At 33.1% G+C, this 25,970-nt stretch overlaps 1 protein-coding gene across 15 annotated transcripts; it reads right to left on the reverse strand.

Annotated features, from left to right (window-relative positions):
• Positions 1-14,521: 14,521 nt before the first annotated feature.
• Positions 14,522-25,539, reverse strand: LOC145316039 (uncharacterized). 15 transcript variants are annotated; one of them, XM_080156314.1, is made up of 10 exons: positions 24,356-25,539; positions 22,755-23,873; positions 22,367-22,454; positions 21,794-21,867; positions 20,835-20,900; positions 18,936-20,431; positions 18,510-18,675; positions 16,661-17,630; positions 16,346-16,491; positions 14,522-14,891 (listed from the first exon to the last, which is right to left on the reverse strand). In XM_080156314.1, exons 2-8 carry the CDS (start codon positions 23,168-23,170, stop codon positions 17,411-17,413), a joined length of 2,526 nt encoding a protein of 841 aa, XP_080012440.1. In that variant the 5' UTR covers positions 23,171-23,873; positions 24,356-25,539; the 3' UTR covers positions 14,522-14,891; positions 16,346-16,491; positions 16,661-17,410. The 15 variants fall into 15 exon arrangements, with proteins under 15 accessions (XP_080012440.1, XP_080012439.1, XP_080012438.1 ...); XM_080156313.1 differs by having other exon boundaries at positions 24,328-25,539; XM_080156312.1 differs by having other exon boundaries at positions 22,755-23,877; positions 24,328-25,539.
• Positions 25,540-25,970: the final 431 nt, after the last annotated feature.

The raw sequence follows: 25,970 nt of genomic DNA on the forward strand, positions 1-25,970 counted from the left end.
ACCCTGCAATGACAGAAGGGAAGGGAGCTAGAAAGCATCTTCGAAAAAAAAGTACAGAAGATAATTTAACCTTCCCTCCCCCCCCCCCCCCCCCCCACAAAACATTTTTTATGGGTGGAAGGGGATGTTATAAAATCTCAGCAGGAAGGATGAATAACCCCATTAAAAAAATTGGGGGGGGGGGGAGATAAAAACACTCATTTTGGAAATAATTTACCAAAAATTAACCTAATATGTAAAACTGATTTTAAATATTTCTTTATTGTATGACAACAAGGATGACAACATCTTTAAGTAGCAAAGCACAAAAAAATCATTTATAAGAATACAGACAAGTAGATTTAAACAGCATCTGTTGAAATAAATATATATTTTAGGTGGAAAAAGTCACAAATCCTTTTTCCTGTATGTTGTGTGATGACAGTCAAAGTAAATTACATACTGGATGCTCGAAACAGCGAGAAATTTTATTTTTTTTAATATTATAATCCACAAAAAAAATTATCGTACCATAAAAACCAAAGATATAAAGAACTATGTTAAAAATAAATAAAAAATACTTGTCCTTTCATCTACAGATATAAAAATTGATAAAAATCTCTTAGAAATATGGAAAACTTTGGGGTATAGTCTCTTTTGTGGCAACGCCTCTTAAGGGGCATTTCGTCGTATTTTCATAGTAGCTTTTAATATGATATTCTAGTTTAAGTTAGGTCAGGTGATTTCCCCGCTGGGTTAGGCAATTGGCCCGGTAGGAGCTATAAATAGGTGAAAAGCTACTGTGAAAATACTGTAGCTTTTCATTAAGTTTTAGCCTTCTATCTTTAATTGCAGTTGAAAAAATCACATTTCCCCCTTAGAATTTTTTATACTGACAGCCATAGTGAATTATAGAGAAGCTAAAAAGTTATATCAACATATCCTACCCTCTTTAAATGGCACTTTAAAACTCTGTTAATTTTTTATTAAGTGGTGTTTCCAAGAATTTATAAGGGCGGTGCATGAAGCGCCCCTAAAAATATTTACTTCCCCTTTGAACTAAAATCAATTAAAGACAACAAGAGTGGTGTATTTTATCAAGTTAGGAATAAAGAGTGTAGTTAGTTTTAAGGGTTTTTAATGAAAATTGCCATAAAAAAAGCATGTCTTTTTGTAAGGGTATGTACACAAAAAAAATGATAAACTTATCCTGAAAATATATAGTTATTCATTTAGACAGACATACAGTGTTGAGAAAAAGGCTTAGATAAATATCAACGCTGTTTCTTTTTTATATAAAATAACTTTTTGATTAAATATTTGTTGTTTACAAATGTTTTCATAGAAATAAAAACAAAATATACAATGTAATAAAAAGCAGAAACCATTTGGAAGGGCGCGAAGCGCAAATTTTTTTCTTCAAATATGCAGGGAGGGAGGGGTATTTGGGCTATTTATTACACTAGTCCCCAATATTTCATATAAAATTTTCTTATTTGTTGGCTCAACAACTTTGGGGACTTTAATGGAATTTTGATTGGTTGGTTAATTAAGTCGAGTTTCCATACATTTAATCCACTAATTGTAATCTATATAAGGGGTAATTTGTGTAACATCATTGGGTATGTACAAAATTTCTTTGGTAAAAAGTTTAAATTATACAAAATAAAATACTTCCTATTACCTGGTTTGTTATGTTCAGTGAAAAAAGATTATAACCTAATTTCTACACTAATTAAAAAATTTGGTAAGGTTAAATGAATAGTAACTGTCTGTTTGGCGCGAAGCGCCAAAATTTTTTTTTGTTGAGTGTTTCTTGATCTTTTTTTTGGAAACTGGGATAGTTTTGCTTTTTGTAGGGTAGGAAGCAAAAAGGGGCATTTTTGTTGACCAGGGGGGGGGGCAAAATGGGGCATTTTTCAACATTTAGGGGGGGGGCAGGGGGGGCGTTGGCTAGGGGGGGGCAGGGGGGGGGCGTTTTGGTCGCTAGGGGGGGGCGATTGCCCCAAATGCCCCCTTCGGTTCGCACGCCACTGTAATATATAGGCAACCGTCAAAAACACAGTCGCTCACAGGAGAGGAATAATTATCACAAACAAATGTACAGTCTCTTTAACAGTTTTCTGCAGATAGCAAAAATTGAAAATTCAAAGACTAATTTTGTTGTGATAACCACATCCTAATGAACAAGACCTGAACGGTCATAACTCGCAAAGTTGAAATAAAAGGCAAGTATTTGAAATATTTTTTTCTAAGCCATACAGGAAAATATATTACTTGAAAAACAAAACCTTGATTTCTGCTTTCAGATTTCCTCGTAACAATAATATCGAACCAGATATTAACCCAGAGACTAGGGATAAGGCATTTGGAAGAAAACTTTTTCCATTACACTTGTCCTCAAATTAGAATTATCTTATAAAAGGGAAGCTTTCCTACGTTTATTTATCTTTTACCAAAAATTTTATGTTTAATGATAATTGTTTTACCGATTTCAAACTTGTTATGATAATTCCTCTAATAGTAAGGTACAATATAGAGAGCGTAGAAACTCAATAACTAAAACCAGAAGGTTAGTATGTTCATTTTAAACATAATGTTTTTATTATATTTTATTAATTGATACAATTCTCATAATCACTTAGTTTTTGGAATGTTAATTCATAGAACAATTATAAATAATGTTGTAGGCGAAGCAAAGAAATAAAATATGTACGAAATTTTCGTTCTCATTTCATTCTAAATTATGCTGAATATCAAACAAGTTGCTACTCTTCATTTATTAATGAATATTGTCGTCCTTGTTTTATTTGTAACTATAGTAGCTGCATATTTTGTACAATAAGCAAATGATTTCTTATTCATTTTCTCTCAATAATGAATAAATTAAGACTTTTGACTGTCAAAAAGTTGGCGAGAAATAGTTTTCTTCAGATCCACTATCCTTGCAATAAACATTCTGTAACTATTTATCCTCTACATAAGTTCAAAATATTGAGACAACAAGGATAAAACTTTACACAAAATATATATTCTCTTACTTAGTGATGATTTATATCCATACATCTTCTATTACCTACCCAGCTGAAAAAAATGCGAATAGATTTTGCGAATAAATGACAAATTTGCAAAATTCGTACAAATTCTTTTTTTTAAGTTTGGGGAATTTTTTTTTTTTTGGGGGGGGGGGGGGTTGGGGTGTCCCATCCCCCTAAGAAAATAGCCTAAAACCACCACAGGACCAGTAGGTATATTCCCTGAAGAGTAGAATCCAATCGGTTTAGTGGTTACCGAGATCTTAAGGGACAGACGGACGGACGGACAGACAGACATCATTCTACTTTGTATTATAGATAATAGAAACAAGAGGTTTGCCTGTTTGCATCGGAAGATCACGCTAACCCCAGGACCAGTATTGTTATCCTTTACAATAAGCTTCTTACAGTTTCTGGGAATATTTTAAATCTTTTTTTAAGGGGTTACCTCCATGCACCCTCCCAAAAAAGTTTTACTTTTGTCCTCTTTCTCCTTAAAGTGCACCTAGAGACGTAGCTGTTTATTTTGTTAATTTTGGTTGCCAGTATCTTGAACGACTGGACATATCAGGCTGTTCTTTTCTAGGTTACAATTTATTTCACTCATTAGCTTTGTTTCGCTGTATTAACTGCACACCCAAAAATAATATGGTGCCTCAATATTACCAACAGTAGCTCCTATATTTACATATATATCAAATCATATAAATCACAATATTGCTCTTCAGGAAAACAAGAATGTGGTGAATTTAAAGTTGTGTAGCCAACACAAACTTGACCTATCCTATCCTATATCCGTTTTTTGTCTGTCCCGATTGATCTCGCTAACCGCTGAGCCCATATTGTTCTCCTTTACAGTGAAGCTTCTTATAGGTCCTGGGCAGGTTTTAAACTATTTTTGGAGAAGGAGTCTTCATCCCCCCCCCCCAAAAAAAAAATATTTTTTTTACTCTTTTGAAACTCAAATTTAAAATAGGATGAGGTCGACATTTTCCCCTTCTACCTTAATTGCCCCTAGAGGCTTCTAGGGGGCGTAGCCGCTAGTAAGTAATATACAAACAAATGAAAAACTTGATTTCAACTCATTTTTAAAATAGTGGGGGTTTTCTGACACTTGTAGGGAAAACGCAAATTGGAGAAATTCATTGCAACGTTTTACTTATTAGGGAAGCCATGATAATTTAATATTTTGAGAGTTCATATAATTCCCTCTTATTACTGAAAAATAACCATATCTATTACTGTAATGGTTTGAAATAAAATATACTTTTATGTTAATAGCTAATAGAGGCTGAGACGAAATGATTTTTTTTTATAGCTTTTATAGAAATTGTATGATGTACAGTACATATTACTATAATAAGTACTAGCGGCTACGCCCATAGAGGCCTCTAGGGGCACTTGAAGAGAGAGTCGAATTTGATAACCCAATTTCTTATTTTAGATTTTAAAAGAAAAAGTAAAAAAAATTTTTTTTTTGGGGGGGGGATTTTCATTTTTTTGGGGGGGGGGTTGGGGGTGTCCCACCCATCAAGAAAATAGTTATAAATCTTCCCGGGACCTATGAGAAGCTACCCTGTTAAGGAGAACCCGATCGGTTCAGCGGTTAGCGAGATCCTTCGGTACAAACAAACACGCAAACACACAAACATCCTGTTACTTTTGTATAAGGATAAACAATATGTCAGATCAGGGAGGGAGGGGATATTGGGCTGTTTATTACACTAGCCCCCAAAGTTTTATATTAACGTTCTCTTAATTGTTGGCTTTACAACTTTGGAGACTTTTATTAAAATTTGATTGGTTGATTCATTAAGATGAGTGTCCAAACCACTTATTGTAATCTACAGAAGGGGTAATTTTGTTTATCATCATTGGGGATTTATCGGCTATAGTCTTATCCGTTTAGAACCCTGATGTCATATACTATTATTTTTGTATGTGTATTTACTTTTTATCAATTAATAGAATAGCTCTAGTTTCCTAGTACCAGATTCTATATTTTATATTTATCGTATGATCGGAATTTTTTCCCATTGCCATTATTATTCCCTAAAGACCTTTGCTGCGCGATCAATTATCTCATACGGGCGAGACTGCTATCCATGACACTCTGACGTCAGGTCCAACGACCTAGGATAACTAATTGGGAGCTAAATCTCTCTTCTGTTATCAGCAACGAAAATGGCTCAAAAGCTGATATTAAGACCAGGATTGATAAGACTAGGGTTGCTTTCAACAGTCTACACAACGTTTGGAATTCAAAGAAACTTGCTCTGAAAACAAAAATCAGACTTTACAACAGTAATGTGAAATCAGTTCTTCTTTATGGAGCTGAATGCTGGAGAACTGTGAAAACTGAAACAAATCAACTTAATGCATTTCACAATAGCTGCCTAAGAAGAATTTGCAAAATATTCTGGCCAAACAAAATATCAAACATTGAGCTGCATGCTAAGACGAAGTGCAATAGTATTGAAGCAGAAGTGAAATATAAAAGACTAAGGTGGCTAGGACATGTGCTCAGAATGGAACAAAATAGGTTTCCAAAAAAGTGCTTAAAATGGAACCCCACCACTGGTAAACGTAAACGGGGACAACCAAAAATGACCTGGAGGCGGAGCACTGAAAAGGACCTCTTTGATTTGGAATTAACATGGGGAGAAGCTGAAGCACTTGCCAAAAAAAGAAATTCATGGAGGAACAAGGTGTCCGTATTCTCTGGACTCAACAGTCAAAAAGAGAGATGCGCCTGATGATTATCCAAACACCCTGGTGTATTAGGTTAAGTAACACTTATCAGACAAACAACTCTTTGATCGCACGATCTTTGTCTTGAAGTACTTTTCGCCACGACTCGTATCGATGGATCTAGTGTAATGAGTTTCGAGTGTTTTCAAGCCAAGGCATTTCCAAATCTCCAACTATTATTGTAGCGCACTAAACATAGCAGAAGTGGAAACCATTTTAACGTCTTTGGTTATGACGCGGTGTTTAGTAGAGATTTAAACCTATCACCTCCCCGACGACGAGCGGATGCGCTACGAGTTGAGCCACGGCCGCGGGTTGCTACGCGATAAACTTGACATTGTCGCACTTCATACAAGAAGAAAATGTCTTTCTGTACATTTTCCAAGAAATTGCTAATTATACATTAATTTGTTTTTATAAATAATTTCCTATAATTAAATCAGTAAGTTGTGTCTAGATAGATATAATAAACTGATGGATGGATTGTTCTACAATGTATAGAGAATGTAACTGTTTAGGGAAAGTTTTAAAAGATAATTGGCTGTGGGAGTGCTTCGACCCCTCGTCCTCCAAAGAAATATGGCCGAAGAAAAATCTACACACAAAAAAAAACATTTTAAAACCTTTTACATCCATATATTTATTGTGTAAAACCAGCCAATACGTTATTTAAAATGAACAAACAGACATAAACCAGATGTTGAACTGCTTTGCCTATAATCAAAAGTAAACAGTTAGTTAAAATTGATCGTGCAAGTAAATTAAATATAAAGTAGAATGCTAGTAAATTACATATACAATTTACATATGTATACTCTACAATATGAATAGCTCGCATGTTAACCCCCCCCCCCCCCCCCTCCCCAACTCAGAGGAAAATAAAAATTGTGCTTAACACGTCTATGCTTTCAAGTCTGGGATGTGGAGTGTTTATGTGTGTATGTATAGCCAACAGACAATTTATAGAGTAACATAACATAAGTAGTTTTTACTTTTTCCACCAATTAAATTTCTCGTCATTTGTATGACCCTTTAGACCTCCAAAACAGTGGTCTACAAAAAGTTTGTCTGTGACAGTGTTCTATTCAGCAATCTGGTGTCAATTTGTCAAAGCAGTAAGATATTAATTTGTCTGACTATATGAAAGACATCTTAAGGGAAAAAAACAATGTACGGTTAAATCATATACATACCAAACTGTGATAAACAATGTTGCCCCCTTCTTTGGGTTACAATTATTGATTAAAAGGTTAACTATTTAATTTTGAACCAACAAATCAAAACTTTAAAAAATCTAGATTTTATAATTTTAAAATGATTTAAGTCTCAATTTTGACCCAGAAAAAAATGTGTTATTATTATTTTATATGAGGGCAGTCATATTGAAGTCAGCCACGACCATTCTATTGGATGTTATGTAGACGGCACAGCTAATTAAAGTTGCTTGTTGATAGAATGCTACCAGTCTTGACAGAGTGGTCTAATCTTATATTGTCTGATGGTAAGGCTGAAAATTTATTACCATCTCTCTGCTCTCAATGTTGCTTTAGCATTGTTGTCAACAAACAAGGATACAAACAACCAAAACAAACAAAGAAGATATTGTAAATATAAGGTTTTCTATTTCTTTTATTTATTATTTTTAATTGGAAACTTTTTTACACATTCAAATCTCTAAGTAATGGATGACTTAAATAAGGGAGGGAAGAACATTGGATTGTAAATTATTGCAAACTCTATCTTCCATTCCAGGGGCGTCCAAGCTTTTTATTTTGGGGGGGGTAAAATTTTTTTAAGGGGGGGGTAATTCGGTTTTGGGGGGGGGGGTAAAATGGCGCGCGAAGCGCGCCGCAAATTTTTTTACCCCCCCCAAAATTTTTACCACGGGGGTAAAATTTGCTTGGGGGGGGGGTAATTACCCCCCCTGAAATCTGTTGGCAGGGGTAAAATTTGTTTACCCCCCCCCAAAATTTACCCCCGGGGAAAAATATTTTGGGGGGGTAATTTAAATTTTATCAAAAATTTAGTATTAAAAATTTTTTTTGTTAGAGATTTTCTATTTTGGGGGGGGTATTTACCCCCCAAAATTGTTTGGGGGGGGTAAATAAAAATTTGTTTCTTCTTATCATTCAGTGCCTTCACCCTTGAACATTTTTGACAATTTTATAAGAGCTTGTTGTCCGATATAAAAGTCTACAATATATCCAATATTAAGAAATCAATGATATAGATGTAATCCTTTTCGACGTGTAGAAAAATGCCTTATAATTAAAAGTTGAATAAAACATAAAAATCTATTAAAAGAATAAAAATCCATGATTAATGAAATAAAAAATGTGGGAATCTGAAGTTTGTATGTATGACTAACACAACACATTGTGTATTAATAATGTAATCCGGATATTAAATATGATTTCTCTCTACTACACCAGTAAACATCTCTAATCTTTTTCTCACCTATGCTCTTACTAACATAGAGTATGCTAAGCTTTTCTAAAATTAGAGTCTGTCCGTCTGTGGGTAACAGTTTCTCTTATCGTTAACTTGGGCATGTTAGAATAGTACTTTTGACTTAAAACGTTGATGTATAACTTTTTTGACAAGATTTTTTGTATGCTTTAATTATCTTCTTAATCTTATTTTTTAAACACTGATTTCAAGAACAACAAGGTACAATATAATACACAAATCATTTTCATAAAATGTTTGTATGTCTTTAAACAGTATACTGTAATTTATAAATTACATTTAAAAATGAACAATTTTGTTTAAACTTAAAAATAATATTCTGCTTATTAAGTTCCAACACTTTACTATGTTTATGTTCTTATGTCGTACCGTCTAATTTTAGAGCTTGTATGGATGTTGTCGTCCTTGAATCTTAATAAAACTAACAAAGATATCCTAGTAAGGTTTTGTTTGTCTTTAGCTTAAGATTTCGATAATTACTGAACTGATTAAGTTCTCCATATTCAGGAAGCTCCTTATAGGTCCCTGGATGGTCTTAGGATATGTAATATTTTTATCTGAGTTTGGTTTCAGGCTATTTTCCAACTTTCCTTACTCTTTCGAATACAGAGCTCGAGGATTCAAGGAGTACATCCACTAGTATATGTATAATGTAATTGCTTAATCATAGGCTAGGGACGAAGCTATTAAAAAGAAAGAAATATCGTAAAAAAGTTATCTTTAAAAAAGATTGATTTTTATTTCCAAATGTAAAAGTTGAAGTTTGAATGTGAAAATTTGCATATGAATAAGAACTATTTATCCATCCCTCACTGCATGATAGACTCGAAATAAAGTATTACCAAACTTTACCAATAAACTGTAAACAAATATGATAAATATACAAGCAAAATAACAAGTTAATGTTGAGATTCAATTCCTTCTCGTTCCTTCTTAAGCATAAAATGAATTTGAAAATTTTTAACATAAACTTTAATATCCTTATCAGGATGTTGATTTTATATGTCGTCTTTATGACAGGTGAAGATGTTAATAATATATTTCTTAAATTATGTATATAAAAAATATTGTACGGTAATATCAAATTAAATTAAAAATAATTTATTTTTTTTTGTTTTTTTTTGTACCAGAATCATCCCTGCAATGAAAGAAGAAAAAAATTTGTTTTGTTTTACATAGCAGACTAAATGTATTATGATAACATACAACGTCTCTTTGTGAGTTCATATTTATAATATTGATTTTTATAAATGAATTAATGAAAAAATATTTGTTTGAAATTTGACTATATGTCATATTGTATAATTTACTTAACCCTTAACAGTCGGGCCCCTTGCCGCATCTTTATCGGTCGGGGCTGAGGGGGTGGTGTTCAACGCCCCCTCCCCTATTATCTGAGCCACTATTAGAGCTAGAGGTCTTAAAATTTCTGTGTATGTCCCCTGTTTGATAATAAATTTCCGACTATAAGTGAGTCAAAGTAAATTTTCGCTTTCTTCATCCTTTTATTTAACAACCTTTGTTTTTAGGTCCTTTTTTACTCAAATATTACTAACGGCTGCCTTTATTTTAATTTTCATTAATATTTTATATTAGAAATCTAAAAATATATCAGCGGCCACAGCTGTATTTGGCAACTGCCGCAGTCGGCGGTCTGCTGAAAAACGGCGGTGGATCTTTGTGAAATTTAAATATGTTATGTGAACATATAAGAAAAGCTTAAGTTTAAAATTTGAAGTATCTAATTCAAAAATTGCGGTCACAGGAGGCTTTAAAAAATTTAAATTCTCAGTTATTTGTCATTTAGTTTTAGCCCTCTATCTTTCTCACACAGAAAATGAGAAAGAAATGGGGGGGGGGGGAGGGGAATCGTTCAACTCCCATAAAAAGCATTATTTGATGTACTTCTAGTATGAAAATAATTATTAAAAATTAACTAATATTTTTAAGACAATAAATGAGTTTGAGTATTTGTTTACATTAAAGCTTTATATAGTCCTGGCCATGTTTATAACTATTTTGGGAAAGGGTATTTCCACAATATAAAAATTGCTCCTAACAAAAAATAACCCTCTAAAATTTTTGAAAAACTATGATCTTAAGTGTAGTTGCGACTCTCCATAACCCCTTCCCTCCCTTCCCTTCCTATCCCCAAGTGTCCCTAGAGGATTTAAGGGTACATAGCCGCTAGTCCTTATATGGAAATAACGGGATGTATGTATATCTGTCTCTAGCAAAGGAACTCGTTATCCGCTGAACAGATGTGGTCCTTGTTTTTTTTTGTAAAACTTAAATTAAAAAATAGAGGTGATTAAATTCTAGTGCCCATAATGATTGCTGGGGGCGTAGCGTTTTTAGCATGGCAAGCATCGTTTTAGAATTAAAAAGAAAATAAATGTTTCAGTTAATAACAACCCAACAAATGATGTCTATAGCAATTTGATCAGCTGATTGGTTTTAATACTAGATGTTTTTTTAAGTAGCGCAGCTACTCTAAATCTAGGAAATAAATCTAATTTTGCTTAGAATTTACTTTTAGGTGTTTTAAACGTTGTAAATTGAAGATTTTATTTTGATAATTAACATTTTACAACAATACCCTCTATAAACCTTGAGGAAGTTTGATAAAATTACGTTTATTTTGCAAGCTTTTTTGAAAATACTTCATTATTTTTATAATTCTGACAAAATAGAATTTCTGTTTAAGTAAATAACATGGCCACAAAAAGGTTTAAGCAGTTATTGAAATATTTTATTACCATTCTTGCTAATTAAATAGTCGTTAACTATGTTTAATTTGCATTTTTTTAAAAGACAAGAAAAATATCCTACTTAAATGCTACTTTTATGAAGTTATCTTAAACCTATTCCAAAAGTTTGTTTTATAAAAATATTTTATTTTCCATTGATTTTATTGATTATATAGGTTAAAAATATCAAAAGCATTTTTTAAAGGCTATAGATTAATTTTGATTAATTCCGATTTTTAATTTTTTTAATTTTTTTAAAATCTGAAAGAATATGCCTTTCTTTTTAAAGAATAGATTATATAAAAAAACTAAATTAAACATATTCAGGCTATCAAAAAGTTAAAAATATTTTTTTTTACTATTAAATCGCTAATTTTTTAAATCATTAGATTTTAAGCTTATTTTGCATGGAAACACACTTTTTCAGTCATTTCTTCTCAACAATGGATCTTAAATGATTATTACTGAAAACTTTTATGAAAATGTTATTAACCAAAACTCCAAATAAAGGAAATAATTGCCGTTTGCGAAAATGTGTGCAAAAAGTTGCCAATATCTCGTTAGAAGGGACTTAATGGATTTTAATTTTTACTGCTTATGACTTAGTGGACTATAAACTATTAGAAAAGTATCACTTCAAGGTGGAATTTTAAGGGTCAACTTTTTTTCTTTTAAAATTTGCAGTGCCCTCAATAGAAAATAATCTTGAAAAACAAACAACTTGTCTTCCTTTCAGACTTTTCAATTATAGGATACTTCAATGAAGAATATTCGGGAATAGTCCCTTTCGTACCATCGCTCAAGAAGGGGCGATTCGTCGTATTTTTAAAATTGCTTTTTATAGGTTATATTGGGTTAGGTAATTTCCCCCCAGGGTTAGGTAATTGGCCCCGCAGGGTTAGGGCCCCCCGCAGGGGCTAGAAATAGGAGAAAAGCTACTGTGAAAAATACAAAGAATCGCCCCATAAGGTGTTACGAAAGGGACTATACCCGAATATTCTTATGAAATTTAAGGATCCTTTGGTCAATGTAAATTATTGTCGTTATGTCGCTAATATTTCAGCCTTAACCACTTATTAGTAACTAATAGCTGTGCCCCTAGCATTTAGGGACTATGAAATGGAAGGGTTGGACAAAAGTAGCCTAAAACTATCCTAAGATTTGAATAAAAAACAGTCTAAAGCCATCACGGGAATTACATGAAGCTTCTCTGAAATAGAGGACTTAATCAGTTCATTAGTTATGGAAATCTTAAGCTATAGACAAAAAAAACTTATTCTTTTATATATTTGGATATTTAACATGAATAACCGTAAAATTATGTCGAAGTCAAGACTACTTTTAATTAACACCTTTTTAGTCGATATCAACCAATAGATTGCAGTTGTGCCTGTCCAGTTATCCAGGGATAAGATAATGGACGATAAATTGATGTACATCCCCAACGTTGATACACAAATTTTCTCCTGTAGATTACAATTGGTGATTGAAACGTTTAAAAACTCATTTTAATGAGACAACCAATCAAAATTCAATAAAAGTCTCCAGAGTTGTGAAACCAACGAATAAGAAAACGTTATTAAAAAGTTCTGGGGACTAACGTAGAAAACAGCCCAATGTCCCCTTCCTCCCTGCCAGTTATCCCAGGTATAATAAAAGAACCATAATTGGCACTTGTAACAAATCCAGGTTGACTTTTATCATACTCTTAAACTTTATGTTATTACTGAGCATAAGCTCTTGTGGCACAAAGAATACAACACACAAATAATAATTTGCACTAAATAGAGAATGGGTAGGTATATTTGTTTATTAAGATCTTGTAAACGTCGCGTCAGGACGGATTAATCCACACTACTTAAGGAGCTTATTATTATATTTGACAATTAAGATCTCTCTCCTACATTAGCAAAGCTGGTAAGGTGTAAAGCAACAGGATTTATTTTTGCCTAACCAATGTCATGAGCCACAGCCATGCGGTAGCGCTGCCAGAATATATCTCTACCTAACCTATACTTTACCGCTAAAATAATTTCTATTTCTCACTTGTTGAAGTGATTCCAAAAAATTTCAGTACTGCAGTTCGTTAATTAAACCGGATATAAAAGGGGGGGGGGGGGGGGGGGGCGAAAGTGACACTTTTTGAAACCAAAACTAAAAGTCAACAAAGGAACTCAACTAAAAAAAGAGTTACAGGTCTGAGATTTTGCATGGCAGTTGCTTTATAGAGGTACAATATGGAACTGTGAAGAAACGGCGGCGCAACCGCCGAAAACCGCCGTTTCCCGCCGAATTTTTTTTGCAATTTCTCGGCGGTTTTCGGCGGATGCGCCGCCGTTTCTTCACTGTTCCATATTGTAACCCTATAAAGCAACTGCCATGCAAAATCTCAGACCTGTAACTCTTTTTTTTAGTTGAGTTCCTTTGACTTTTAGTTTTGGTTTCAAAAAGTGGCACATCCGCCTCCCCCCTTTAAAAAGCCTTTATCCTCTTGATCTAGAGAAATTTTCAATGAAATTATGTAATTCATAGGATTAATTATGTCTATGCTTGTCCAGTCCTTTTAGACCTAAAAAAAAACAAGTTTAACATAAAATTTTACATTTTCGTATCCGCGGAAGATCTGTACCTATAAATCGTACTATTATCAAATCATAGGGTATTTATAATAAATTGCATTGTAGATTTATTTATGATCATAAATATTGTCCTAAATTAAATTTAACTTTATATTTCCCTATCCCCATTATGAGGACAATAAAAATAAAATTGGAGCTTATAAAATATCATCTCTCTTGTAAAGAGTGTTGTAGGATAATAAAGAGAAAAATATAGCGGAATATTTAACATGGAAATACTACAGAGTTTTTAAATGCAATATGAGACAACTAGCGGCTACGCCCCCTAGAAGCCTCTAGGGGCACATGAGGGAAGCGGAAAGGAAAACGACACTAAAATTTTGTGATAAGAAAAGGGGAAGGGGGGGGTATTGACATCTAAACTTAAACAGTGAACAAACTGTTCTAATTTTGAGCTAGATTCTTGAAAATTGGCAGATAAGTCCTATAGGTACTACATCTATTTTTAGGTTGGGTACGAAAAACCCTGCGGAAATGGGGTTTTCAGGCCTTTTTTGGTATATTTTGAAGTAAATCATACCTTTAATAGTGTTATGCGAGATTTTGGTACAAGAAGACATCTTTTTCTTATATAAAAGAAATAACATGATAACTCTTAAATGTTGAACTTTCACATATTATAAAGAAACTTAATAAGTTCAGTGGTTAGAGTTCTAGGAATCGATCTAGCATCTCAACCAGTCGTCTATCTTGAAAAGGAGTCGAGAAAATCTTGGCATCGATCTAGGACCCCAATTGAAGACAACTTTTGATGAAACTTATTGAACTTATTAACTTATTTAATCTCTACAAATTTTAATTGTCTATCATAAAAAAGGAGCCGATAAAATTCCCAAAACGTTTCAGACAGACTGGGATTAGAAGTTATAGAGTAGCTTCGCTACTAAAAAATAATATGTTTATTTAATACATATGTATTATTTTAAAAGGTCAGTAAAACATCAAAGAAAAATTTTCCAATCGTTCAATGGGATCTGATAAAAACATCACATTAGTTCTATAAACAAACAAAGTGAAAAAAAGATTTCAATATAGGCATAGAATTTACGATTTTAAACTAAACATTTTCTATATCATCAACAATAAATATATTTTTAAGCTTTAGGTTAATTGTACTCGTGTTTCATATGTACAATATTAATAATAGTTTCTATATAAACAAAACTAGAACTTTAAAGTAATTGAAAGAATTTAAGAAATAAATAGAAATACTTTTTAATATAAAATTGTTGAACATTTAAACAAACAAATAAAATAGATTTGTACTTCTTAGTCGCGATAAATAGGTATACTTCATTAAAGATTTATTCATTTTAGATTATTATCGAAATAATGAAAGGTTTAGGTATTTATTATTCATTTTATGATCTTAGTTTTATCAACATGATTCAAAAAATTGCTCAACCATCTTCAAATTATACATTTTTAATAAGAGCTCTATAAAGACAAGAATATTCGTAGTTCTATTTGGAACAAAATCGATTCTTAATTATATTAGAATATTTTTTAGATATATTTCGATATTTCACTTAGAAGGTTTAATTTTAACTTGACCGATAGATTTATATATTTATTTATAATTGCTATGAATAATTCATGTATTTATCATTAGAAAAAACCCTGTAGATTAATATACAAACTAGTGTTATTTTAGGAAACTTAAGAATGTTATCACATTATCAAGAAGGGAGCTATTCAGAGATCCCGTAAAACAAAGTGTTCAGTGCATTTAGTAAAATCCTAAAAAGCTAAAAGAGGACTATCCACGAACAAGAGCAAGTGATTCTAAGCACCTTCCAGCATTGCTCACTGGCATTTTTTTAGAGAATATACTAGGCTCATGTTTGTTATTTAGTTTATCGACTAAAAAGTTAGGTTTCACCATGGTTTTATATGAAAAAAACTTTGAAAAGGTAGGCATAGTTTGGTGCAAATTCATCAAATGTTTTGAGGAGTTCAAACTGTTGTTTAAAAGCTTTGAAACAAAAGTATATCATTTTGATTAAAAACGCATGTTTAGAAAAAGAGTTGGTAGCTTGTAAAATTTTAAACAGTTTAATTAATGTACTTTTGCAATTTACAGCATTTGATGCTTTTATTATATTTTGTTCTTTGAACTCAACAAAGCAGTTGATGATATTGTATCTAAAAATGCTTTGCATTTTAAAGTTTTTTTCATATTAAACCATGGAAGCATAACTTTTTAGTCGATAAACCAAATATTTTACCATAAACCTAATATATTCACTAAATACTATGGATCAATGTTGGAAGGTGCTTAAAATCACTTGCCCATGTTCGTGGATAGTTCTCTTTAAACTAAAGCTTCCTATAAACAAATCTTATTTTTTGTCCAAAATTTGCCTATGTGTGCATGGTGTAAATAAATAGATAAAAATTATAACAAGTAAACGGTGAATTTCAGTAGGTATCTTAATTGTCTAAAAGGATCTGAATTTATATTTCAATTGTTTATAGGCAGCTATATAATCAAAATGTTAGCTTTTTAGTTTGTTACTAATACCAAAATATTTATACAACTGTTAAGTACAACTACAAAACAGTTCATACTTTTTTGCTAATTTGCATTCAATTTTTTTGAAGTTATTGAATGTTAAGTATATTTTTAATATAAAAATCAAAGTGATAAATGTGAAGAAACGACTTACATGCCAGGCAGTTTCGTTAAATAATTTTAATATTGAGCAAAATATCTATCTACCTATTATAAAACGTCGAGAAAGCATTAAAGATTTGATTCATTTTATGAAAAACAAATATTACTTTAGGTCACAAATGCCAAAGGATTAAATCACATTTTGGAAAGTAAATGAATGGGGAAATTAAGAATAATGTCAGCCATGTTACCTACAATTTTAATTTCAGTGTGTCTTCCTGAATCCTTAATCTTTAAAAAATTGAAAATACCTTTTTTTTACAAAAGTTGATGATACATCATTAAAACAGCTGAGAACCACCTCTTTAACCAAAAAAACTTTAAAAAACTACCTAATATTAAAAGATATGGGGGAAGCACTCTAATTAAAATTGCAAGATATCTAGTTGACCAAATTCTCCCATCCCCCAAATTTATGAACTTTTTAAAGTAAAAGAACAGGTTCCTATTAATTAAAAAAAAATAAGTAGGTATGTAACATTTTAAACATTAAAAGTAAGATAAAATATATCTTTTAAAATTAACCAAAAAATAATAGGTTTAAACTGTTAAGCTCTTACCCTTAAATATTTTTTTCTCATTTACATTTAAAAAACAATAAAAAAAAATGATAAAAAAGTAAGTTTCTTTCGAAAAGGTGTTATTACTAAGTATTTACATTGTACCTTACATTTATAATTTTCTATATGAAAACAGTATCAGGTGCGACTGGCTGCCAAACAATGGACAGATTCTTTTTCATATTATTTACAGGTTGTCACAGTTAAGCTCTTTCACTTGAGATACTCATTACTCCCTTGATAATTCGGCTATTTTTGTATTTTAATAAAAAATTGTCATCTTACTAATTGTCATAAAAAATAACAAGTAGCCATTCATCCTCTTGTAGATTTTTAAATTTTAGTTTGCGGATTTTTATAATCCTTCTACCTAGCTGACAATATTTAACGGCAATGGCTTTAAAATTAATGGAGTAATAATCTTTTGAAAAGGAGAAAAAAAAGTGACAACCTACTTAAATAACTACAGGATATAAAAAAAGTTCATCTCAAATTTTAACTTTAACCAAATGTACACATTTTTATTTCAACAAATAAACATTATTTTTTCTTATTTCATGACCAGCTGTGCGTTCATAGAATCTGGAAATCTCTGGTGGTATCTGTCCTCGCGCAGGTATTTGGCTGTCACCAGCTGACCCTTGTACCACTGGCCGTGCAGGTTGCTGAAGACTTTGCCAGCGTCCTCCATGGTCAAAGCTTTTATGTAGACGATGCCCTCCTTGCTCTCCTTGTCAACAGCGATATGCAGGATCTTTGCCTCTTTGCACCTTATATTAAATAAGCTGTCATTTTAACAATGTTACTGGATTTGTTAAAATAAAGTAATAAACTGCGGGTATACAAAAATTATTGTGCGATGATTTATTTATCTTACATTTACCTACCTAGCATAAATATGTTTATTGTTTAATAGCTTATTTAAATTCTAGCGGCTACGCCCCTAGAAGCCTCTAGTGGCACTTTAAATGTTTGGTTTTTTGTTGCATTCAAGTTTCTACGGTATGTTGCGTAGGAGTAACTTTCTACGATACCTCGCAATGTTACGTAAGAGTCTCTATACTTAAAATAAAAATTACGATATATTGTTATTTCTCTTGGGAGGGTGGTGGTAACCTCCCCCAAAATAGTTATAAACATTCCCGTGACCTATGAGAAGCTACCCTGTTTACTTGTATGTGTTTTCTTCGGTAAGCTCGTAAAGCCATGATGGTTAATTTTTTCTCGCTCATCCACTGAACTAGGTAGTCTTTTATTAAATTTAGTTACTTGTCTGAAACTTTTTATGTCACTTGGTAATGAGTTCCAAATATCTGCCGTTCTCCGTGTTAAGGAGAACCCGATCGGTTCAGCGGTTAGCGAGATCCTTCGGTACAGACAAACAGACCGACAAACAGACATCCTGTTACTTTATTATTAGGATAAAAAAAGCTAATTGTCTATACTATATTGTTATAAATCCTTCTGTAACTTATATTTCAAGCTCCTTTCATTCTTTTTAAAAGAATTCATATATCCCACAAGAAGGAGTAAAATAAAAAAAGTAACCGATGTCTAAATTACTTGTTTTTTAATGCAAATATGTATAAACAAATAATTTTTTTCTCATCATTCATATTACGGGCTTTCGGCTATTTATTGTTACTAACCTGTTGACAATATCTCTTCTGATCATCTGGGTCCAATCAGGAATACTGAGGGTGGCGGGGGAGTGTTCAAACATGTGTCTGGCCTTGATACAGTTGGTGGGTGGGTGCACTGGAGCTGATACATTCCTGTTCAACTGGAATGCTGACCCTTGCCATCCAGGTGATCCTTAATTGCATGTTTATTAATTAAACAGTAACTTAACATTTTTTCATTTATTTCACTAAAATGCAGCAACTATAAACATGTTAAATTCCGCTGTAACCCCTTTTTTTTGGGTGGTGGGAACTATTTAATTTTGTTATTTAAATAAACTTCAAGCCAGCTCGAATCCCTTCTACATTATTTTTAATACCTAGCAATAGAAGTTTGTTGGAAGTATGTTAAATAAATAAAAAAGTTAATATTTAAAAGAAATAAGTTTTTACCTGCAGTCGTGGTAGGAGCATAGGGCCATGGATCCTTTGATTTGTTCATATTGTACATGTCAGATGAATTCATTCCACCAGGTTTACCACTTGAGGTTGGAGTATAGTGATGCCCCATTGCCATTGGTGATGATGTTTGTGGCATACCCCCACCTCGATTGTAAGCACTAACTGGTGTGTGCACCCTTCCAGGATAGGCTTTTATCATAGCTGGGCTTGTGGCAGCACTTGTAGGGCTTTTGGGCGGCATGTCTGACAGCCACTGCCATACGCGAAACTCTTCACCGTGTATGTGCTGCACTTCTTCCCGGACTCTGCTCTCGTGGTTGCGTATATACTGCGCAACTTTGTTCCAGACTCGAGCTTTACTGGCGCGCTCCTGCGGAGCAATCAGTTGGTCGCGGATGTGCACAATTGCCAGAAATGATGGAGATCCAACACCCGACATGGATTCTTTTTCCGCATGATTGTCTTGCAAAATTGTTAGGACTTGTTCTAGCAACGCGTACATCTCTTGCTCCTCGCGTTGTTTTCGTAGACGCCAAAGTTTGACACCATACCAGCCAGCTGCTACAACAGCAACAATCAAAGCTCCTGCCAATAAATAGTTGGCAGCCTGATAGAGGAGGCCCAGGAAAAACATGACAACTCCCTTGAGCCTGCAGTAGATACTTCGATTAGTGTCCACACTAAGATGCGTCACGTGACCATTGTTTTCGTCATCCGTGACAGGATGGATGCCCCAGGCAAAGTTGTGTCTGAACAGGATTAAAATATTCTGAAAGAGCTGGGCAAATTCAGAGTCTGATTGAATGCCTGAAGCAGTCCGTAATTCCTCAACCGTAAATACTGCCTGGGGCAAATTTTCTGGACAACCCTGTTGATCATCCGGCCGCATAACAGCCAGCAATTTCTGGAGCAGGTCAGCAGTCATATTTAACTGCGGACCAGGTATACACTTAATATTTACCTCACCTTTGCCTTCGGTCCCTGTACACAGCGGAAATTTGTCACTAGCGGCTGGCGGCAGCAGGGCGGTAGTTGGCGGACTCAAGTTTATATATTTATAGCCCAGGTACAGGAAAAATACGGCCGCACACGCGACTATAAGACTCGATATCAAAATAGAGTTACTGTTGCTGTTCAACACTCGATTGTTGTAAAATTGATGATGTTGTTTACTATACATAGAATTATTGTTGTTGTTATTGTGTTGTAGACGGGTTGTGGGCGATGCCTGATGTACTATCGGGGTGGATGAAGACTGGTGAACATTGGACAGGTTTCTACTTGTACTTGTATTCATTGATACTGGGCTTGGACAGGTTGAGCTAGAGGCATGTCCCTGGAGGCCCCCACTCTTGCCACCCGCCGTCGGCAGGGTGGACAGTGCCTCGTTCAAAGAACCGAACTTGTTAATGTTTTGACGTAGGTGCGGAGATCTGAGTGTGTACTGGGCAGGACTGGCACCACCTCGTCGCGGAATAGGCTTGCCCCTGAAATATTTCATTATCAACAATAAGATATTAGTCAATTATGCGTCATCTCCTAGTTGTTGGTAAGGTAGGTTTGATGTTTAGGCAAAACCACAAAGAAACTAAAAAAAGCTTAGACTTCTAATGGTTTTAACACAACGTTTTTTGTCTACGATACTATAGTTAGTGAAATCGTTAAGGTACCAATGAAAGTTTAGTCCCTGTATAAAAAAAAGATATCTTAAATTTTAAAGATTAACCATATTCTTATCCCACAATTTATGATTATTGTCCATTTAATGTACAAAAAAAGATATGTAGCACATAGATTTTATAACATAAGTTTTTTTTTTGAAGATACCCAGGACGGGCAAATGTTTCTTACGTTTAAAATATAATCTAAAGGAAAATGAATTTGTTTAACCTGAATCTAGTTTCTTGTTCCTGTTCGTTTGAGCTGTTGAAACTTGTTTGAGTGGCCAGGTCAGTTCTGTTACAAACACTTTCAGATTTTAGAAACTTTTTCAATCCAAAGAAAAGAGCTTTTTTTTATCGTTGTCTATGTATATTATACTAATTACACTCCAATGTGAGTGTGCATATCTGATAGGTATTGTATTGATTTCAAAACAGGCAATAGACTGTTTTTTTTTTTAGAATGGGTAACGTAACTAGCCTAAATTTTTTTAAAAATCAATTTTTTCACTATTTTGATCTAATTGCAAAGTTTTAGTACATGTAGAATAAAGGGGGGGGGGGGGGGTTAATGCAACCATCTCGTAATCAGTGAGCAAATGACACTTAGAATTCGAATTTCGATCTGAACTTTTGCATGAGTAATCCTTGGTAGGTCTATTTTCCCTAAATCGAACAAAAAGTTGGAAAAGTAACGGCTAGCGACTTAGCCGTTTAGCCGTTTTTTGCCTATTTTCAGGGTAAATCCATCATCAATTACGTAGGAATCGACTTTTTAAAACATATTTTTGGTTTAATTCATGTTAAATGATAGCAATAACCAATTTTAAAACTTCTAGTACCAACAGCTACCGTCTAGAACCGTTTGATAGCGTTTTGGAGTAGAAAAGAGTATTATGTTGAGAGAGGTTTCGTGACTAATTTGCAATATAAATATCAAAAAAATGGCAAAATAGCTGAGCCGCCAGCCGTTAGCCGTTACTTTTCCAACTTTATGTTCGATTTAGGGAAAATAGACCTACCAAGGATTACTCATGCAAAATTATAGACGGAAATTCGAATTCTAAGTGCCATTTGCTCACTGATTACGAGATGGTTGCATTAACCCCCCCCCCCCCCCCTTAAATACCCTCTCCCCATCTCCTAAATATAGAGAGTAAAAGCTTAAGATAACGAAAGTGGATGTGCCTTGGAATTGATGTGATTTCTTCCTCGTATTCCTCAAGCTTATCATCACTATCCTCATCTGCCTCACTCTCATCCTTAATATTAATATCTAGTATTCCTCCAGTTTTAACTATCTCGACGACTTTTTTTCATGATCATCACATTTTTAATCATCTGCTAGACTAGCCTACTTACCCTTTTAATCTTACCTAGACATACTAAGAACATTTACCGAACAACCCATGATCATTTTCTTGACTTAAATCCTAATTATTATCATTACCACTCTGGTTATCAATACTTACCTCCATGTTATAGATAAATCAAGACCTCAAGCTACAACAAACCATGACTATTTTCAAGACCTACTACAACAAACCATGACTATTTTTAAGACCTACTACAACAAACCATGACTATTTTCAAGACTTACTACAACAAACCATGACTAATTTCAAGACCTTCTACAACAAACCATGACTATTTTCCAGACCCACTACAACAAACCATGACTATTTTTAAGACTTAACATAACTACCTATGGTAGAAACTTATCCAGTTTCTAGGCAAATCATGACAATTTGCAAGACTTACCTCCTCCTCTTCATCATCCTCTTCTTCTTCTTCCTCCTCCTCCTCGTCATCATCACTCTGATTAACAAGACTCCCGCCATTTACAACTCTATACAAAGGTAAAGGGATGTTTCATATTTCATTGAGATGTTCTAATTATTTTTTGTTGTTGAAAAAAAGAATAACTTGATTGAATTCATGCAATTAATAAACAAAAAGTGTAAAAGAAACTGAAAAAATCTCCCTGTCAAAAGATTTCTAATAGTGTAAGTTCTTATCTAAAAAATATAAAGTACCTATCTTATTACAAAATTAAAGGATAAATAAAAAAATAGACATACGAACAACTAAATAAATATCTTTGTTTACTGACTATTATTAGTTACTAGTTATAAAGAAATACTTTTACCTTGAATTATTTCTGTTTGTGTAGGACGTAGGAGTGACTCTTGATTTGTACATCGGTGCTGAGTTTACTTTATAACTATTGCTAGAGGATCCACTCAAACCGCCACTTCTACCATTTCTGTAATAACCAACTGATACCCCACTGCTGGCGGTTGCCTTCGACCTGGCCGACGAGACCATGGCCCCGACATTTTTACGTGTCGATGACACGGGCGGTGTAAAGTCTTCTTCGGCTGAACTGTAATCCACACTCGGTTTGGAGGCAGCCTTTAGGCGGCTGGCCGCAACGGCTTGCTGGTCTAGCTGCCGCAGCTTTTTAACCAACACGCTACGAGTCGTGTCCGTGATGGCTGGGACATTATAGTTGTGCGCCTCCAGCCGATGTCGTATTTCATCATCGGATAACTTGCCTGGCATTTTAACAATCACATTAGCGTCTTGATGTTTAAAGTTGTTTGACACTGTGGAATAACCACATCTTTTAGAGGGTCAACACTTAGAATCTGAAAAAATATCATATTCAGGAGCCTGGTTTATTTTACTTTTACATCAATTTTCAAGATATTTTGCTTAAGAAAAATTTGACAAATATAGTTTTCTATTCATTACAATTACAATTATTTATTTAAATTATCAGACTTCCTTTGCCTTATATTAAAATTTTCTCCCTATATCATCTAATTCTAAAGTTTCTTAATAAAAAATAAATCCTAACGTATCATAGGGTACCTATCCTAATAACTTTATCTAGTTAAAAATGTGAATCAATTAAAATATAAATGGAAAGGATAAATTTGGCAAGTAGCTTGTTTACTTCTTTGGAATGTTAACTTAAACTTAAGATCTTTTTTTTAAATACTGGTAACAAAGTTTCATAAAATATTTTTTTCTTCCTAATAAAATAGTAAATAACTAATCTAGCCCTAATAACCTAATAACTAACAATACTTATTCCAAGTTTCAAATTGTCTTTTATATAAGATATTATTTTATAATATGAATTGAATAAGGGTCAGGGTAAGAACAAACAAATAATAGCATTTTAAATTGATATAAATATAAATATATGCACTAAACATTATAGTTACATTATGCATACATAGAGCATTTCATCAGAGTACTTACTTAATGTTTCAAAATTTAGGTTATATAGGTTGTTACAGGATAATTCCGAGCGGGTCCAAGTAACAATTTGGGGCCTATTTCTATTTTGAGGAGCTAAAATTATATTTCTGTAGCTATCAAAATTTAGTTTTTTATTTCAATTCGAAATTAGCCTGGTCGTCCTAAGTCAGCCTACACCACAATAAGTAGTTTGAAAGAATAATCTTTAGTATGTTTTAATACGCAGTGACAGGAATTTGGCATTTCAAAACAAACTTGCTTACCTCCAGTAAAAAGAACTTCTTTTAATATTTCCAATGATAGCACTTTGTTTTGCTATATGATGCTGAAAGCAGTGTATTTCTTAATAAGAATAGCTGCGCTGATAAATAAGAGGCAAAATTATTGTCAAATTCCTCCCTATTTTTTGTTAATGTGGGCTATATGCAATGAAATTAAATTCTGGGAACCTAAATTTTGAAACAGTAAGTAAAATACCTAAGTAAGTTTTTTTTCAATCAAACAGTTAATATTTAAGTAATAAAAGTCACAACTATAAGAATAGATATCTCTTTAATTACGTATTTAGATAAGTAAGTAAGGATGACAATATTTGTTCATATAGGGTTCTTGGGGGTATAATCAATTGTGGATAGTTTCCATAAATAATAATATTCATGCACTTATTAGTTTGGCACTTGTTCAAATTTTATCTTAGTCTGGTTTTAAGCAACAAAAAAATTAAAAAGCTTTCAAATTTAAAATATTTTTTGTGTTATTTTTAGATCTACATTTACAAATCTGAAATGAATAGCCGATTACCTTATTTAAAGAAAAATCACACCAAAAATAAGATGCTTACATTCAGAATACATTTATATACCTACTAGTTGTTCTACAAATATTGAAGTATCTATCTATCTAAGCAACGACTAAAAACTATGATAGTAAGAATTAATGAGGGTAAAATAAAATTAATACAAAAAATTCATTCTATAAGTAGATAACATGAAAAAATATTTGTTATTTGTGATTCCAAATGAAAAAGTTTATATTTTGATTGCTTGAATAATTTTCCTTAAAAAATATCTATCACAGAAAATCTGATTGTTATTTCAAATTTCAAAGGTTGAATTTTAATGATTTTTTAGTGGAATTTAAGTAAGCTTTTAACGGATCCAGGAGAAATAGTTGAGATCTGGTATTCTAAGCTGGATCTTTAAATCACCGATCTGCCCGAGCCGAGCCAAAAGCGAGCCGATTTTGAAAGTGGTTCTCCTCATAACAATCTTTGAATCGAAATGGCATTGGTGATCCGGCTCACCGGCAACACTCATATTGTAATGCCACCGAGCCGTAAATCTTTTAAAGATCAAAGTTTCTTTAGCAGTTGCTGCGGCTCACCCCTGGCTCACCTCGAGGCAGATCTGGCTCGGCTCACAACTAAATGATTTAAAGATCCAGCTCTGGTAATTATGCAAACTAATAGCCGAATTATCTATAATGGCTTTTTAATGGAAATTGCATATCATTTGCTAATGATTTATCAGAAAAATGGTCATTAAATCGCATTTCCGAATTTTCAAATGGAATTATTTCAAAACCAATATTTCTAAGATGAACGTACTTGAATGCACTACCAGATTTACGACAATTTTACATATTGCATCTCCCCCCCCCCCTCCCCAACCCCCCAACACATATATCTTTTGAAAACTTAATTGCCTTCAAAGTTTTTTTTACTAATCTTATAAATCTAAATAAGGATTAAAATATATGAAAAGTCACATTTTTTGTATTAAAAAACAAAAAATAATCCTTATACTAAAGTAACAGGATGTCTGTTTGTCTGTGTGTTTGTGTGCTTGTGTGTTTGTGTGTCTGTGTGTCTGTACCGAAGGATCTCGCTAACCGCTGAACCGATCGGGTTCTCTTTAACAGGGTAGATTCTTATATGTCCCAGGAAGGTTTTTAACTATTTTGGGGGAGGGTACCACCACCCTCCCAAGAGAATTCACAAAAAAAACGAAATTTTTTTTACGTTCTCAATTTTAGAAAGAGAGTTCAACGCAAACATAAACGTCAAATGTAATATTTTTTTACTTTTAAAATC

Source organism: Acartia tonsa, chromosome 4, assembly GCF_053477335.1.
Source record: "Acartia tonsa isolate MP-2025a chromosome 4, ASM5347733v1, whole genome shotgun sequence".
Taxonomy (NCBI): Eukaryota; Metazoa; Arthropoda; class Copepoda; order Calanoida; family Acartiidae; genus Acartia; species Acartia tonsa.

Excerpts from the sequence above, each read along its gene's own strand:
- LOC145316039 (XM_080156314.1), bottom strand. The coding sequence starts at position 23,170 with ATGCCAGGCAAGTTATCCGATGATGAAATACGACATCGGCTGGAGGCG. Across the intron at positions 20,901-21,793 it reads GAAATCACATCAATTCCAAG|AACTGACCTGGCCACTCAAA; the intron begins GCACATCCACTT and ends TGTTTGTAACAG. Across the intron at positions 17,631-18,509 it reads AGAAGAGATATTGTCAACAG|GTGCAAAGAGGCAAAGATCC; the intron begins GTTAGTAACAAT and ends ATTTAATATAAG.